Source organism: Ascidia mentula, chromosome 9 (assembly GCF_947561715.1).
Source record: "Ascidia mentula chromosome 9, kaAscMent1.1, whole genome shotgun sequence".
NCBI lineage: Eukaryota > Metazoa > Chordata > Ascidiacea > Phlebobranchia > Ascidiidae > Ascidia > Ascidia mentula.
Window position 1 is genome coordinate 13106020 of NC_138574.1, and position 15182 is coordinate 13121201.

At 37.4% G+C, this 15182-nt stretch overlaps 2 protein-coding genes and 1 pseudogene across 2 annotated transcripts; all 3 read right to left on the reverse strand.

Annotated features, from left to right (window-relative positions):
• Positions 1-1201: 1201 nt before the first annotated feature.
• LOC145914627 (microfibril-associated glycoprotein 4-like) lies at positions 1202-4811 on the reverse strand. Its single transcript, XM_083002448.1, has 8 exons — positions 4658-4811; positions 3034-3051; positions 2734-2859; positions 2534-2679; positions 1852-1948; positions 1690-1786; positions 1550-1614; positions 1202-1449 (listed from the first exon to the last, which is right to left on the reverse strand). Exons 1-8 carry the CDS (start codon positions 4809-4811, stop codon positions 1202-1204), a joined length of 951 nt encoding a protein of 316 aa, XP_082858574.1.
• A 1004-nt stretch (positions 4812-5815) lies between these two features.
• Positions 5816-12055, reverse strand: LOC145914628 (uncharacterized). The gene is made up of 15 exons (XM_083002449.1): positions 11875-12055; positions 11579-11704; positions 11379-11524; positions 11089-11185; positions 10927-11023; positions 10784-10848; positions 10443-10683; positions 8172-8202; positions 7736-7916; positions 7435-7560; positions 7234-7379; positions 6522-6618; positions 6367-6463; positions 6160-6224; positions 5816-6060 (listed from the first exon to the last, which is right to left on the reverse strand). Exons 1-15 carry the CDS (start codon positions 12044-12046, stop codon positions 5816-5818), a joined length of 1932 nt encoding a protein of 643 aa, XP_082858575.1. The 5' UTR covers positions 12047-12055.
• Positions 12056-13043: 988 nt separating this feature from the next.
• LOC145914629 (microfibril-associated glycoprotein 4-like) lies at positions 13044-14707 on the reverse strand (annotated as a pseudogene).
• Positions 14708-15182: the final 475 nt, after the last annotated feature.

Genomic DNA, 15182 nt, shown 5'->3' on the forward strand with positions numbered 1-15182 from the left:
CAAATCATTTCATTTTTGCACGCGAAGTTACGACGCACATGAGCATTAAACGTGAAACATAAACTGACATAGACACCGATAAAACATATACACCTACAGAACCATCACTCAAGCCCGCTTTGCGTACAGCCAAAACTCACATAAATCACCAACAGAAGTATTAAGACACGCACAATTCACATTTCCATATACGTGATCTTTAGCCAAAGATGGAAATCGTTATGGTTATTGTGTTAGAATGAAGAGTGATTTATTCTACCACGAATAGCATATTAGCTCTGTCGTTTCTCTTACGCGTAATCAACTCCAAGTTTAAATCACACATTTTCTCAGTTGTTTTTTAAGTTTTTGAATGGCTGTTCAAGGGCACATTCCCTCCTCGGTGTGTTGTATTTCTACATGCATTCATGCCGATAATTCGCTATAGCATATGAACAGAAAAACCATCTGATAAATCCTTCATCAAAGCGATACATTACAACCTCTGCAATACGAACGTTGATTCTACCAGGTTCAAGGAGAATTGCAGTTAATAGCAGAATAGCAGGATGATAGAATTATAGTAGAATAAGTAGAATATTAGTAGAATGAATTTACAGGTACACAATGGGCTTTTTAAGCTCTCCCTAATGAAAGCTGATTGGTCAATAATGTGGGCGTGATATCATCAATCGCTTGAAACAATATAATAGAAGGACAAAGGTGTAGTGTGACATAAGCATAGGAGAACATTTTATGTGGAAAACAGGATGAATCACATTACTCGAGAACATTCGATGCATAAGTCATTTGGGTCACATTGTGGGATCATGTCTACACTTGGGTCAGAACTTGCAAAATATCCAATGCCATTGTAACGGGCTTGCAAATGCTTGTGCAATGCTGCAAATGAGATGAATTATGCAATGCTGCAAACAAAATATTACACAATATAATTGCTGGTTTTCTGGGTATGTTGCATGTGCATGGATAGCGCGCACCAGTAAATATTGGCATTTCTACAAGCGAAACAAAAATATATTGATTTTCCCCGTTTAGTGTTACGATTCCAATATCATGCGGCAGTGAAAGTATTTTTATCGGAAAATTTCACGTGCAACAAAACTGAAAAAGCAAACAACGCAACAAGTTTTCTAAATGAGTAAATATGCGCTTTGTACAGAATATACAATTTGGTGCCACCTTAGCCTAAAACTGCTTTCTACAACTTTTTTATTTTCATTTCTGCGTTTTTCAAAGAATAATTGTAACCACGAAATAGTTTCCAATTTACTCCATCAGCGTAAGATCGATGCGGACCACCATGGTAGAAACCGTTCAAAGTTGTTCCAGCATGGCAATTATTGAACCACCAACCACCTCTGAATCTCTTCGCACAATTTCCAGAGTTTGTATCTTGATCGAAATCTTTGGTGGTAAATTTTGTTCCGGAACGTTGCATACCATTACCTGAAGAAATACAAGTACTTTGATTTTATGTTTTAAGAGGAATATTCAAGCCTACATTTTTTATGAACAATTTTTACACTATCATATCGAAACTTATCACCTGCTGGACCTGAATAATCCCTCCAGATTATTTCGTAATCCGTTCCTTCTCCAACTGAAAAACCTCTGCATATAAATGGATTCAAAATCACAATTTATTGTAAATTTAATTTGGAAAAGACCCAAGAGTTCATAAGTTACCCATATGCTGCGTATGTTTTATTTCCTTCAAAATCCTCCATATCAATTCTCATCTCATATTCACCACTATTGGTTATCTGATGGATCTTCTCAAGACCTTTGTAAATAAAAGTCAATTTAAGTAAAATAACAACTGTGGAACGTAGGGAAATTAAAACTCACCCAACCAGAATTCTCCTTCAAGACTTCCGAAACCATTCACGTAATCGTCCCAACCTCGATTGAAGTTTTCAGATCCGTCTTCTCGTTTTTGAAAAATCTTTTTGAAACGTACCATATTTAAACTGTACCACGGGTGTTCTTAACATATAGGTTTAAATAATTACTAGGGATGCATCGAAAGTTCGGTTTGCCGAATTTATTCGGCCGAAACTAAGGTTTTTATAATTATTCGGTTTCGGCCGAATATTTTTGCAAAATTCGGCCGAAACCGAAACATTTTTACTGCATGTAACGATTGGAATCATTGTTCAAACTGCACCCACACTTTAAGCAGCTAATACAGCAGTCGAGGTTCTTTTTTAAGTGCCAACAAAGGGCTGTATGATAGGATTAGATCCAATACAGCACATGTTTTGTTTAAATTTATTGCGTTTGAATAGATAGATACCAAAATTAGTTTCGGTTGATTCGGCCGAATTTATTCGGCAACTTTTGCCGAATATTCGGTTTCGGCCGAATAAAAAAAATGCTGTTTCGGTGCATCACTAATAATTACAATACAATGAGTTATGTGTAATTTATTGTTAAAATCTGGTTGATTATTAAAACTCCTGAATTCATCGTACAGTTGTGTGGTATAGTAGTCTGTATTTAGAGACATCAATATTTTGGAAACACTTACCAGCCATCCACCGCCATCAGTCACCATATCACATAAAACTTGGAACCCCTGGTGAGCTCCAGTGAGAGGATATATCGTGTAAACACCAACCGTATCGTTTTCATGTCTAGCCATTACGTCACCACATGTCTTTGGATAGAGGGCAGCTGTGGTATTGGATTTATTTCCATTAAAATTTATGTCAAAGTCACGAAAATTACCCTCTGTTTTCGTTAGTCGTTCCTGGAGTTGTTGGAATTCGTTGCGAAGTTCAGAGATTCCATCACATTCACATCGTTCTGCAGCTTCTCCTTTCATTCCTCGAGGACCGGGGAATCCCCGTGGACCTAACACGCAATCTGTAGTTTATCTATGCGACCCCGTGATCTCAATGTGTCTTACAATTCACCACAAATCATGGCTTGCAAATCAACAATATTTTACAATTCATCAAAATACATCGCATGTGACTATTGAGTTAAAATGCTTCTTTGTGTCTAACGAATGTAACAAACACCTACCTCTCTTGCCAGGTGGACCTCGGATGTAGATTCCCAAACCCAATTTCGTTAATTCTTTCACGTTATGTTTTCTATGTTTGGCACAACTCTCGTTATTATGTGACAAAGGCTGCGCAGTAGACGTGCGCGTGCAGACCGCATGGTTATGTTTTTCATTGCTAGTTGTGTTGCTAGTTATTGTGGTACACAGCAGGGTTGCCATTTGGCCGTCTTCACGGCCAAATTCCAGAAATTTGGCCGTTTGAAAATCGGCCTGGCCGCGAAAAAATCGTTTGGCCGTAAGGCAGATATTTGGCCGAATTTGGCCGAATTTCACTTGGTACTATATAAATCAACAGAAGGCATTGCTGGTTTCAGGTTATCAATAGATTTGTGGACGATTGTGTTGTCATAAATATGTTTCCAAAAGATTGTTACGTCATAAACTAATCTTGACTGAGTTGGTAAAGAATTATGCTGCAATCGTAATGTTTTAGCAACATAACCGATTTTGAAACCACTGATCAGCATATAGATAACAGTGTTTTAAACATACAATTTACGAATTTATTTCCGGCTATATAGTCGTTTCTACAGAAATCATCAAACTTATAACGTGATTTGGCCGTAAGAGAAAAAAAAATTGGCCGTCAAGTGTTTTGACCATCTGGCAGCCCTGGTACACAGGGGCGTATCCAGGAATTTTTAAAGGGGGGGTCCAAATTTTTTTATGGAATTCCCCGATTTTCAGGTATAAACTAAGTATAAACTATTGTGGGCGAGAATCACAAAATACGAACGCCGGTGTTCGCGCCAATCGTCACATAAACGGTGGCTTGCGCAATTGTGTAACGCTATGGAAAGTTTAACAACTAAACTAATTGACTATCACGCAAATAAACCGCTTGTCATTACAACGTGGCCACTGAAAAATGACGTTTCGTCCGTGAACTGACGAAAAATGACACTTGTCTCGTAACAATGCAACATGTTTGGTAACAATGCCAAGTGTTCGGTAACAATGCTCCCTGTTTGGAAACAATGGCGAATGCAACACGATGCGGTTTTTAGGTCAACGTCAAAGAAAATTTCTGGTTTTCACGCGGATTTTGTCAAAAAATACAGTGGCGTTTGTTTAGTTATCAAAAAAGACCAAAATATTTCACAAAAGGGGGGGGGGGGTCCGGACCCCTCGGACCCCCCCCCCCCTGGATACGCCCATGGTGGTACATATAATAATACTGATTCTATTTGAATAAGGTTTTAGTTGCAAAACGCGAAATAGTTTGTTGACTGCTTTGCAACAATTAAAAAGTTTACTGGATTACTAATGCAACTGAAAGATGTGTTGTCACTACTGATAATTTGCGGAATAAGATCGGTCGCAAAACAGTTCGGTAAGTGCGATTGAATTTGCCATAGTGTGAATTTGTCTATATATTGAATGTACAATTGTGTTTCTTTAACTAGAAACCGTTCCATTCTGGCGCGTTGTTGTGCTGGTCGTTCCTGTATCGAATACAAGTGTCTGTTGTGTTTCGCGGGCTCGGCTACCTAGAAGATTGGATGGGACGCGTTTCGGCTAAAGGCCAAAAAACTGCTGTGTAGCGTGTAGCGCCGCCGATCCGCAGAAAAAGCACGTTACATCGAAGTTGCTGTGAAGTGTTTCGTTTTCCCGTTGATTGAAACAAACCGTTTGTATTTCTACACTGAAGACTTACTGTGCACGATTCCAAACTGATCTGGCTTCTTGCACTTACGCTCAACAAGAGCAGCAAAAATAATTGTTTTAAGGCCATGTTGTAGAGTTAGTACCTTTTTGCTAGGTAGCAGCTGTTTGCTGCAAACTCTTGTGCAAATCCTGAATGCTTTCGTTGACGTCCGAATTTGTTTTTCAGTCACTTTACATTTCCATTTAAGGTCTTAACATTTGTGCCGACGCGTGCAGACAGGGAGATTAACCTTCAAGTTTTTTAATTGCATTTGGCAACGAAACAATCCACCCAGAATGTTATGACGTCCTTCCTTGTGGTTGTTCCTCAAAGTTGAAGTTGGTCGTTGTATAAAGTTGGTGTGTTTTTCTGCAAACGTTGTTCGAAATCAAGTAACTACTGTTTTGTAAACGATTCGTCGTTCCTTTGTTTGTCATATTTCTGTCCATATCTTTTCAATTCTCTTTATATTTACGTATTTTTTCTGTTTCTCTATATTTGTTTTTTTTCCGCAAGCACGTTGGAATTTATTAAGCTGTTTTTCCCATCAGGTGTTCCCCCTTCTTTATATTATTTTCTTTATTTCGCGCGAGATTTTCTTGCGACGCTCTGATTGTCTGATTGCGACTATCACGTGCGGCTTGAATACACGGGCAGTTGCCTTCGGATGGTAATATTATTGAGACGTTTATATAAGTAAGGTATTTAGTGGGGACGCTGCGATATTGCCTAAATGCACGTGGTTACGATGTGTTTCGTACCAAATACATGGCTTCTTACACTTACGCTCAACCAGAGTACACAAAATATTTGATGAAAGATCGTGTTATAGACACATCAAAAATGTTTACATTAAAAATTTAGGGAAAAGATAATCAATGCATGGTAAACAACGTCGCAAAAGAAAACGTGTTTTGTCGGATGGGCAAAGCTTTAACTCTACACATTTTTTCAGAGGAAATGCCGATTTCACAAATTTCTGAAGAATTGAAGGAAACAACTTCTCGAAATTAGCATTTTGTACAAAATTGGAAACCATTCAGTTTGGCAAACTTTATTTCTATGGAAGTTTTATGTAGTAAAGTTGTTTTTTACATCTTTCTCATTTTCATTTCTGTAGTTTTCAGTGAATAATGTAAACCGTATGAAGGAATCCAATTTACTCCATCCGCGTAAGATTCATGCGGACCTCCGTAATAAAAACCATTCAAATTTCCAAGATGACAATTTGTAAACCACCATCCGCCCTTGTATCGCCTGGCACAATTCTCGGGAAGCAAATCTTGATTGAAATCTTTTGTCGAAAACTTTGCTCCCGAAGGCTTCATGCCGTTACCTTGTGGAATGCGATAACGTTGGTTATATGTTTGTGAGAGCAAATTAAGCCTAACTTTTATGTAAGCAAATTAAAGCACAAACCGAAACAAAATCTTACCTACTGAACCTGAAAAACGACTCCAGATTATTTCGTAATCAGTTCCTTGTCCGACCGAAAAAGCTCTGCAGGGAAGTGGACCGAAAGTCCATTTTTATTGCAAAAATAAATTGTCGGAAGTGTTGAAAATTCACACCACAAGCTTTATTTACAGGCTAAAATATGTCTGTTTTGTTGTTATATTTTGAAAATTGTATTCAAAGTTACCCATATGCTACGTAGGTTTTATTTCCGTCAAAATCTTCCATATCAATTCTCATCTCATATTCCCCACTATTGGTTATCTGATGAAGCTTTTCTAGACCTTCGTACAGCAATGACGTCAATATCATTAAACGCGAACAACGGGATACAAAACTCACCCAACCAGAATTCTCCTTCAAGACTTCCGAAACCATTCACGTAATCGTCCCAACCTCGATTAAAGTTTTCAGATCCGTCTTCTCGTTTTTGAAAAACCTTTTTGAAACGTACCATATTTAAACTGTACCATGGGTGTTCTTAACATATAGGTTTAAATAATTACTAGGGATGCACCGAAAGTTCGGTTTGCCGAATTTATTCGGCCGAAACTAAGGTTTTTATAATTAAATATTTTTGCAAAATTCGGCCGAAACCGAAACTTTTTTTCTGCATGTAACGATTAGAATCATTGTTCAAACTGCACCCATGTGTTCTTTTTATTTGTTTATTGTCACCGAAATGATGAAAATCAAGTTTAAGCAGCTGGTACAGCAGTCGAGGTTCTTTTTTAAGTGCCAACAAAGGGCTGTATGATAGGATTAGATCCAATACAGCACATGTTTTGTTTAAATTTATTGCGTTTGAATAGATAGATACCAAAATTAGTTTCGGTTGATTCGGCCGAATTTATTCGGCAACTTTTGCCGAATATTCGGTTTCGGCCGAATAAAAAAAATGCTGTTTCGGTGCATCACTAATAATTACAATACAATGAGTTATGTGTAATTTATTGTTAAAATCTGGTTGATTATTAAAACTCCTGAATTCATCGTACAGTTGTGTGGTATAGTAGTCTGTATTTAGAGACATCAATATTTTGCAAACACTTACCAGCCATCCACCGCCATCAGTCGCCATATCACATAAAACTTGGAACCCTTGGTGAGCTCCAGTGAGAGGATATATCGTGTAAACACCAACCGTATCGTTTTCATGTCTAGCCATTACGTCACCACATGTCTTTGGATAGAGGGCAGCTGTGGTATTGGATTTATTTCCATTAAAATTTCTTTCAAAGTCACGAAAATTTACCCTCGGTTTTCGTTAGTCGTTCCTGGAGTTGTTGGAATTCGTTGCGAAGTTCAGAGATTCCATCACATTCGCATCGTTCTGCAGCTTCTCCTTTCATTCCTCGAGGACCGGGGAATCCCCGTGGACCTAACACACAATCAGTAGTTTTATCTATGCGACCCCGTGATCTCAATGTGTCTTACAATTTACCACAAATCATGGCTTGCAAATCAACAATATTTTGTAATTCATCAAAATACATCGCATGTGACTATTGAGTTAAAATGCTTCTTTGTGTCTAACGAAAGTAACAAATACCTACCTCTCTTGCCAGGTGGACCTCGAAGTTGCTGTGAAGTGTTTCGAGTTTCCGTTGATTGAAACAAACCGTTTGTATTTCCACACTGAAGACTTACTGTGCACGATTCCAAACTGATATGGCTTCTTGCACTTACACTCAACAAGAGCAGCAAAAATACTTGTTGGAAAGCCATCTTATGGAGCTATTCTCAAACAACACATTAACTGTTTGCAACAAACAATTTTATAGGAACTTGTGCCAGCCTTATATGTATTTGTCGTCGTCCAAAGTTGTTTATCAGTTTTTTTCCATATATGGCTCAAGCTTTCCGCTTTCTTGTCATCACATGCGTGACTCTGTGTACGAATATGTCATGTCATTTCTATAATCACTGAACAAGATGTAAGCAAACGATTCTGCATGCAAGGCTTAGATCAGCAGTGAAGTTGTTTATCACCTGCACAACACTTTCTGATGGAGGAAGTGTTCTAATGGTGGGTTTACGGTGTAATGTCCCATAGATTTTTGAGTGTACGCTAGTTGGGTAATATTCAACAGCTTTTTTTGTCACTTATGTCCTGTAAGTTATATCGTTTGCCCACTACTCTTGTAAGGTCTAGAATGCAAATATCTGCAAAGCAACATTTATTGCAATACAGAAGCACAAAATATCCCCAGGTAAACATCAGACTAGCAGCGATGATATTTTACAATAAACAATTGATGTAAAAACATTATTAATCAAGTGAGCACTATCAAGTGGCGTGTATATGTAAACAAAATATTTAAAGCTTTGTACTTTATTGTTTCATGGTTGAATGAAATATGGCTCACAACAGGCAAAACATAACTTCTATTTCCTGTACAATTATCACTAAAACACAACAGACGTGATTTAGCGTTAAAAACTTCTGCGTTGTCAAGTGAGAGTGAACAACAAAAAAGGGAAATCACCGCTCAACTGTACAGTCTGGGATATTTTGAAGGAAAAGGAAAACATTTTGAACGCAGTTTTATTGTTTCCTTTGGCTTCAAACGAAGTGGATATTTTCATTTTTCAGGTCTCAAACACTTGTGTGAAAAGACGCTCCTTACGTATATTATAATATTTTTCCATGGTATTTATTTCTGGACGAAAAACGACACAAAGAAAATATTCCACAAATCAACCCAAATCAAATCATTTTCATTTTTGCACGCGAAGTTACGACGCACATGAGCATTAAACGTATAACATAAACTGACATGGACACCAATAAAACACATACACCTACAGAACCACCACTCTGTTTAACAAGCCCGCTTTGCGTACAGTCAAAACTTTTCACATAAATCACTAACAGAAGTATTAAGACACGGACAATTCACATTTCCATAAACGTGATCTTTAGCCAAAGATGGAAATCGTTATGGTTATTGTGTTAGAATGAAGAGTGATTTATTCTACCATGAATAGCATATTTTAGCTCTGTCGTTTCTCTTACGCGTAATCAACTCCAAGTTTAAATCACACATTTTCTCAGTTGTTTTTTAAAGTTTTCGAATGACTGTTTACAAGGGCACATTCCCTCCTCGGTGTGTTATATTTCTACATGCATTAATGCCGATAATTCGCTATAGCATATGAACAGAAAAACCACCTCGTTTTGATGCACATCTTAACAATATCTCCACGCAAATATTAGAAAAGGTGAAAGGGTGGTGCTTTATTTTATTTATATGAGATGAGAAACACCTACATGCTTTGGACATTTTCGTAACTATATGATGATGATTGATTCAACTTTTTTATTCAAAATAATGAAGTGTGTGTAAATAACTTTAATTGTCTCAGAGATATTTAACAGTGCCTCGATAGCGTGAGCGCGGAATGAGTCTCTTGGGTTGTAGTTACTCCTTCTACCTCGTTCTGCAAAGTAATCAGATCTCGGTTAATTTCCAGAGTAATTATTGTATTGGAATCTGTTAAATGCTTCATCAAAACAATACATTACAACCTCTGCAATACAACCTTTGATTCTACCAGGTTCAAGGAGAATTGCAGTTAATAGCAGAATAGCAGGATGATAGAATTATAGTAGAATAAGTAGAATGTTAGTAGAATGAATTTACAGGTACACAATGGGCTTTTTAAGCTCTCCTTAATGAAAGCTGATTGGTCAATAATGTGGGCGTGATATCATAAATCGCTTGAAACAATATAATAGAAGGACAAAGGTGTAGTGTGACATAAGCATAGGAGAACATTTTATGTGGAAAACAGGATGAATCACTTTACTCGAGAACATTCAATGGATAAATCATTTGGCTTACAATATGGAATCATGTTTACACTTGGGTCGGGACTTGCGAAATATCCAATGCCATTGTAACGGGCTTGCAAATGCTTGTGCAATGCTGCAAATGAGATGAATTATGCAATGCTGTAAACAAAACATTACACAATATAATTGCTGGTTTCCTGGGCATGTTGCATGTGCATGGACAGCGCGCACCAGTAAATATTGGCATTTCTACAAGCGAAACAAAAATATATTGATTTTCCCCGTTTAGTGTTACGATTCCAATATCATGCGGCAGTGAAAGTATTTTTATCGGAAAATTTCACGTGCAACAAAACTGAAAAAGCAAACAACGCAACAAGTTTCCCGCTTGAAATGAGTAAATATGCGCTTTGTACAGAATATACAGTTTGGTGCCACCTTAGCCTAAAACTGCTTTCTACAACTTTTTTATTTTCATTTCTGCGTTTTTCAAAGAATAATTGTAACCACGAAATAGTTTCCAATTTACTCCATCAGCGTAAGATCGATGCGGACCACCATGGTAGAAACCGTTCAAAGTTGTTCCAGCATGGCAATTATTGAACCACCAACCACCTCTGAATCTCTTCGCACAATTTCCAGAGTTTGTATCTTGGTCGAAATCTTTGGTGGTAAATTTTGTTCCGGAAGGTTGCATACCATTACCTGAAGAAAAACAAGTACTTTGATTTTATGTTTTACGAGGAATATTCAAGCCTACATTTTTTGTGAATTATTTTTACACTATCATATCGAAACATATCACCTGCTGGACCTGCATAATCCCTCCAGATTATTTCGTAATCCGTTCCTTCTCCAACCGAAAAACCTCTGCATATAAATGGACTCAAAATCACAATTTGTTGTAAATTTAATTTGAAAAAAAACCAAGAGTTCATTCAAAGTTACCCATAGGCTGCGTATGTTTTATTTCCTTCAAAATCTTCCATATCAATTCTCATCTCATATTCACCACTACTGGTTATCTGATGGATCTTCTCAAGACCTTTGTAAATAAAAGTCAATTTACGTAAAATAACAACTGCGGAACGTAGGGAAATTAAAACTCACCCAACCAGAATTCTCCTTCAAGACTTCCGAAACCATTTACGTAATCGTCCCAACCTCGATTGAAGTTTACCGATCCGTCTTCTCGTTTTTGAAAAACCTTTTTGAAACGTACCATATTTAAACTGTACCATGGGTGTTCTTAACATATAGGTTTAAATTATTACAATGCAATGAGTTATGTGTAATTTATTGCTAAAATCTGGTTGATTATTACAACTCCTAAATTCATCGTACAGTTGTGTGGTATAGTACTCTGAATTTAGAGACATCAATATTTTGGAAACACTTACCAGCCATCCACCGCCATCAGTCACCATATCACATAAAACTTGGAACCCCTGGTGAGCTCCAGTGAGAGGATATATTGTGTAAACACCAACTGTATCGTTTTCATGTCTAGCCATTACGTCATCACATGTCTTTGGATAGAGGGCAGCTGTGGTTTTCGATTAATTTCCATTAAAATTTATGTCAAAGTCACAAAAATTACCCTCTGTTTTCGTTAGTCGTTCCTGGAGTTGTTGGAATGCGTTGCGAAGTTCAGAGATTCCATCACATTCGCATCGTTCTGCAGCTTCTCCTTTCATTCCTCGAGGACCGGGCAATCCCCGTGGACCTAACACGCAATCAGTAGTTTTATCTATGCGACCACGTGATCTCAATGTGTCTTACAATTCACCACAAATCAGGGCTTGCAAATCAACAATATTTTACAATTCATGAAAATAGATGTGAAAAATGAGTAAAAATGCTTCTTTGTGTCTAACGAATGTAACAAATACCTACCTCTCTTGCCAGGTGGACCTCGAAGTTGTTGTTGAGTGTTTCGAGTTTCCGTTGATTGAAACAAACCGTTTGTTTTTCCACACTGAAGACTTACTGTGCACGATTCCAAACTGATCTGGCTTCTTGCACTTACGCTCAACAAGAGCAGCAAAAATACTTGTTGGAAAGCCATCTTATGGAGCTATTCTCAAACAACACATTAGCTGTTTGCAGCCAACCATTTTATAGGAACTTGTGCCAGCCTTATTTGTCTCATGTCCTGCTTGAAAGCTGTTTTTCGGGTATTGGCATTTCCATTTAGGGCCACAGAATGTGCGCTGTGTGGAACTGCTGCCTCCCTGACGCAATCAGCTTAAAATAGTTTTGACCTGCGGTTGCGTTTCATGTTCAAACTTTTTAACGGCGAAGATTGGTTTGGTTCTCGCCTGCTTTGCGAGAACCGATTATTGCGAACACAATACGCTACACTACATATTTTAACAATTGCAGTTGGTTGCATTCTGTCAATATGTGTTATCTTTTTATGTTTCTAAATTGCCTTTTTACAACAGAATATAACAATGCTGTGCATTTTAGCGTGACATTTTTGTGTACCTACACAAAAAGCTTGATACATGCTCTGTGTAAATGTGCCTTTGCAACACCAGCCATATTTTGAAGCAGAAATTCACAATATCCATAGGCGAGCTATTGCTTGCCTCAGAAAAAGATTTTGAGACGGGCCAGCATGTACATTGTTTGGGCAATTTTTTTTTACTTTCCTGATTGACATATTACCCGTATTTTCCGTTTTGGTAAATAATATTCTACCACTTTTACCATGATACCTTCCTAGTTGAAACCAAATCGAATTGTTTGAAACTCAATTTGCAAAAATTTAATTGTATTTTAGAGCAATTTTCGGCACGAAAAACTATTTAAGTGACGTGTTTGGTTATATATGAGAAATGTAAATCTCACGCTGCAGCATAAAAAATATATGAACTCCCTCAATTTATTGATGTATTCTTAATATCGTTGCACGAAAATATAATCGACCGAAAAATTTGCAGCACAGATATTCAAAATGGCGCAAACACGTGGTGGGATTTATATACAATATTCCAAAACTTATTCCAAATGTACAAATTTTAACTTTCAATTCAGTGGTATTTAATCAATCCGTTTATTTACAACTTTCTGATTTTCATTTCTGTACTTTTCAGCGAGTAATGGTCACCACGAAAAGGAAGCCAATTTACTCCATCCGCGTAAGAATCATGCGGACCTCCGTAATAAACACCATTCAAATTTCCATAATGACAATTTGTGAACCACCATCCGCCGTTGTAGCGTTTCGCACAATTGTCAAAAACTAAATCTTGATCGAAATCAACTGTGGTAAACTTTGTTCCCGAAGGTTTCATGCCATTACCTGGTGGAATGCGATGACGTTGGTTATATTTTTATGAGGGCAAATTAAGCCTAACTTTTATGCACGCAAATTAAAGCACAAACCGAAACAAAATCTTACCTACTGAACCTGAAAATCGACTCCAGATTATTTTGTAACCAGTTCCTTGTCCGACCGAAAAAGCTCTGCAGGGAAATGGACAAAAGTCCAATTTTATTGCAAAAATAAATTGTTGAAAGTGTTGAAAATTGCCACCACAAGCTTTATTTATACAGGCTAAAATATGTCTGTTTTATTGTTATATTTAGAAAATTGAATTCAAAGTTACCCATATGCTACGTAAGTGTTGCTGTCATCAAAATCTTCCATATCAATTCTCATCTCATATTCCCCACTATTGGTTATCTGATGAAGCTTTTCTAGACCTTCGTAAATAAAAGTCAATTTACGTAAAATAACAACTGCGGAACGTAGGGAAATTAAAACTGACCCAACCAGAATTCTCCTTCAAGACTTCCGAAACCATTCACGTAATCGTCCCAACCTCGATTGAAGTTTTCAGATCCGTCTTCTCGTTTTTGAAAAACCTTTTTGAAACATACCATATTTAAACTGTACCTTGGTGTTCTTAACATATAGGTTTAGGTACAGTTGTTGACGAATTCCACGAGATACGAAGGGAATTCTTTGAATATTTATTTTGTTTCCTGGTGTTTTCAGTGACGTCATACTGCTAGTAGTCTGAATTTAGAGACATCAATATTTTGGAAACACTTACCAGCCATCCACCGCCATCAGTCACAACATCACATAAAACTTGGAATCCATGGTGAGCTCCAGTGAGAGGATATATTGTGTATACCAACTGTATCGTTTTCATGTCTAGGCATTACGTCACTACATGTCTTCGGATAAAGAGAAGCTGTGGCAAATTTTACATTATTTTAATTTCGGCAAGTATTATTAGGAATTACCCTGGAGTTGTTGGAATGCGTTGCGAGGTTCAACGTTTCCATCACATCCACATCGTTCTGCAGCTTCTCCTTTCATACCTCGAGGACCGGGGAATCCCCGTCGACCTAACACGCGGTTATGCAAATATTTCTTTTTAGTATTACTTAATGTAGGAACCAGGAAGTCAAATAATATCTAAACCAAGTTATTACGACTAGAAGCTGGCATTACAAAAAATACAATTACATGGGTAAAAACTATGTTAAACAGTAGTTTCACAATCGTAGAGTTGGTACAATTTGGTTTATATATACCTCTGTTGCCAGGTGGACCTCGAAGTTGTTGTTGATTGTTTCGAGTTCCCGTTGATTGAAACAAACCGTTTGTATTTCTACACTGAAGACTTCCTGTGCACGACTCCAAGCTGATCTGGCTTCTTGTACTTACGCTCAACAAGAGCAGCAAAATTGTTTTATGCAAAGCCATGTTATGAAGTTACCCCAATCCCGCTATTCTGAAACAACACATTAGCTATTTGCAGCCAACCATTTTATGGAAACTTGTACTCTCCTTAATTTTCTCAATCCCGCTCAAAGTTGTTTTTCTGGTATTTGGCATTTCGACATTTGGTCTTGCGAAACTGCCGGACTCTGTACAGATTGGGCAATATTGTCAGAATTCCCAAGGAAACAATTTTACAAAGGTCATAAGTGCAGCGAATTGATATTTGTTTTTGTTGGCTCTATATGTAGCATACTTGACTTCAGGATTTCCAATGAAGGTGTTTATTGGGTTCAACAGCCTTTTGTCATATTTATTGAAGTGTTGACGATTTTTTGTTGCCAAAAAGCGACGGTAATATGAGCAACGTAATTGTTTCTAGATATTCAAATTGTTTTGCTCGCTTTTTGACTTAAAGTCACCACACAAAAATCAATCTTTTACAACTTTTGGGATGTTA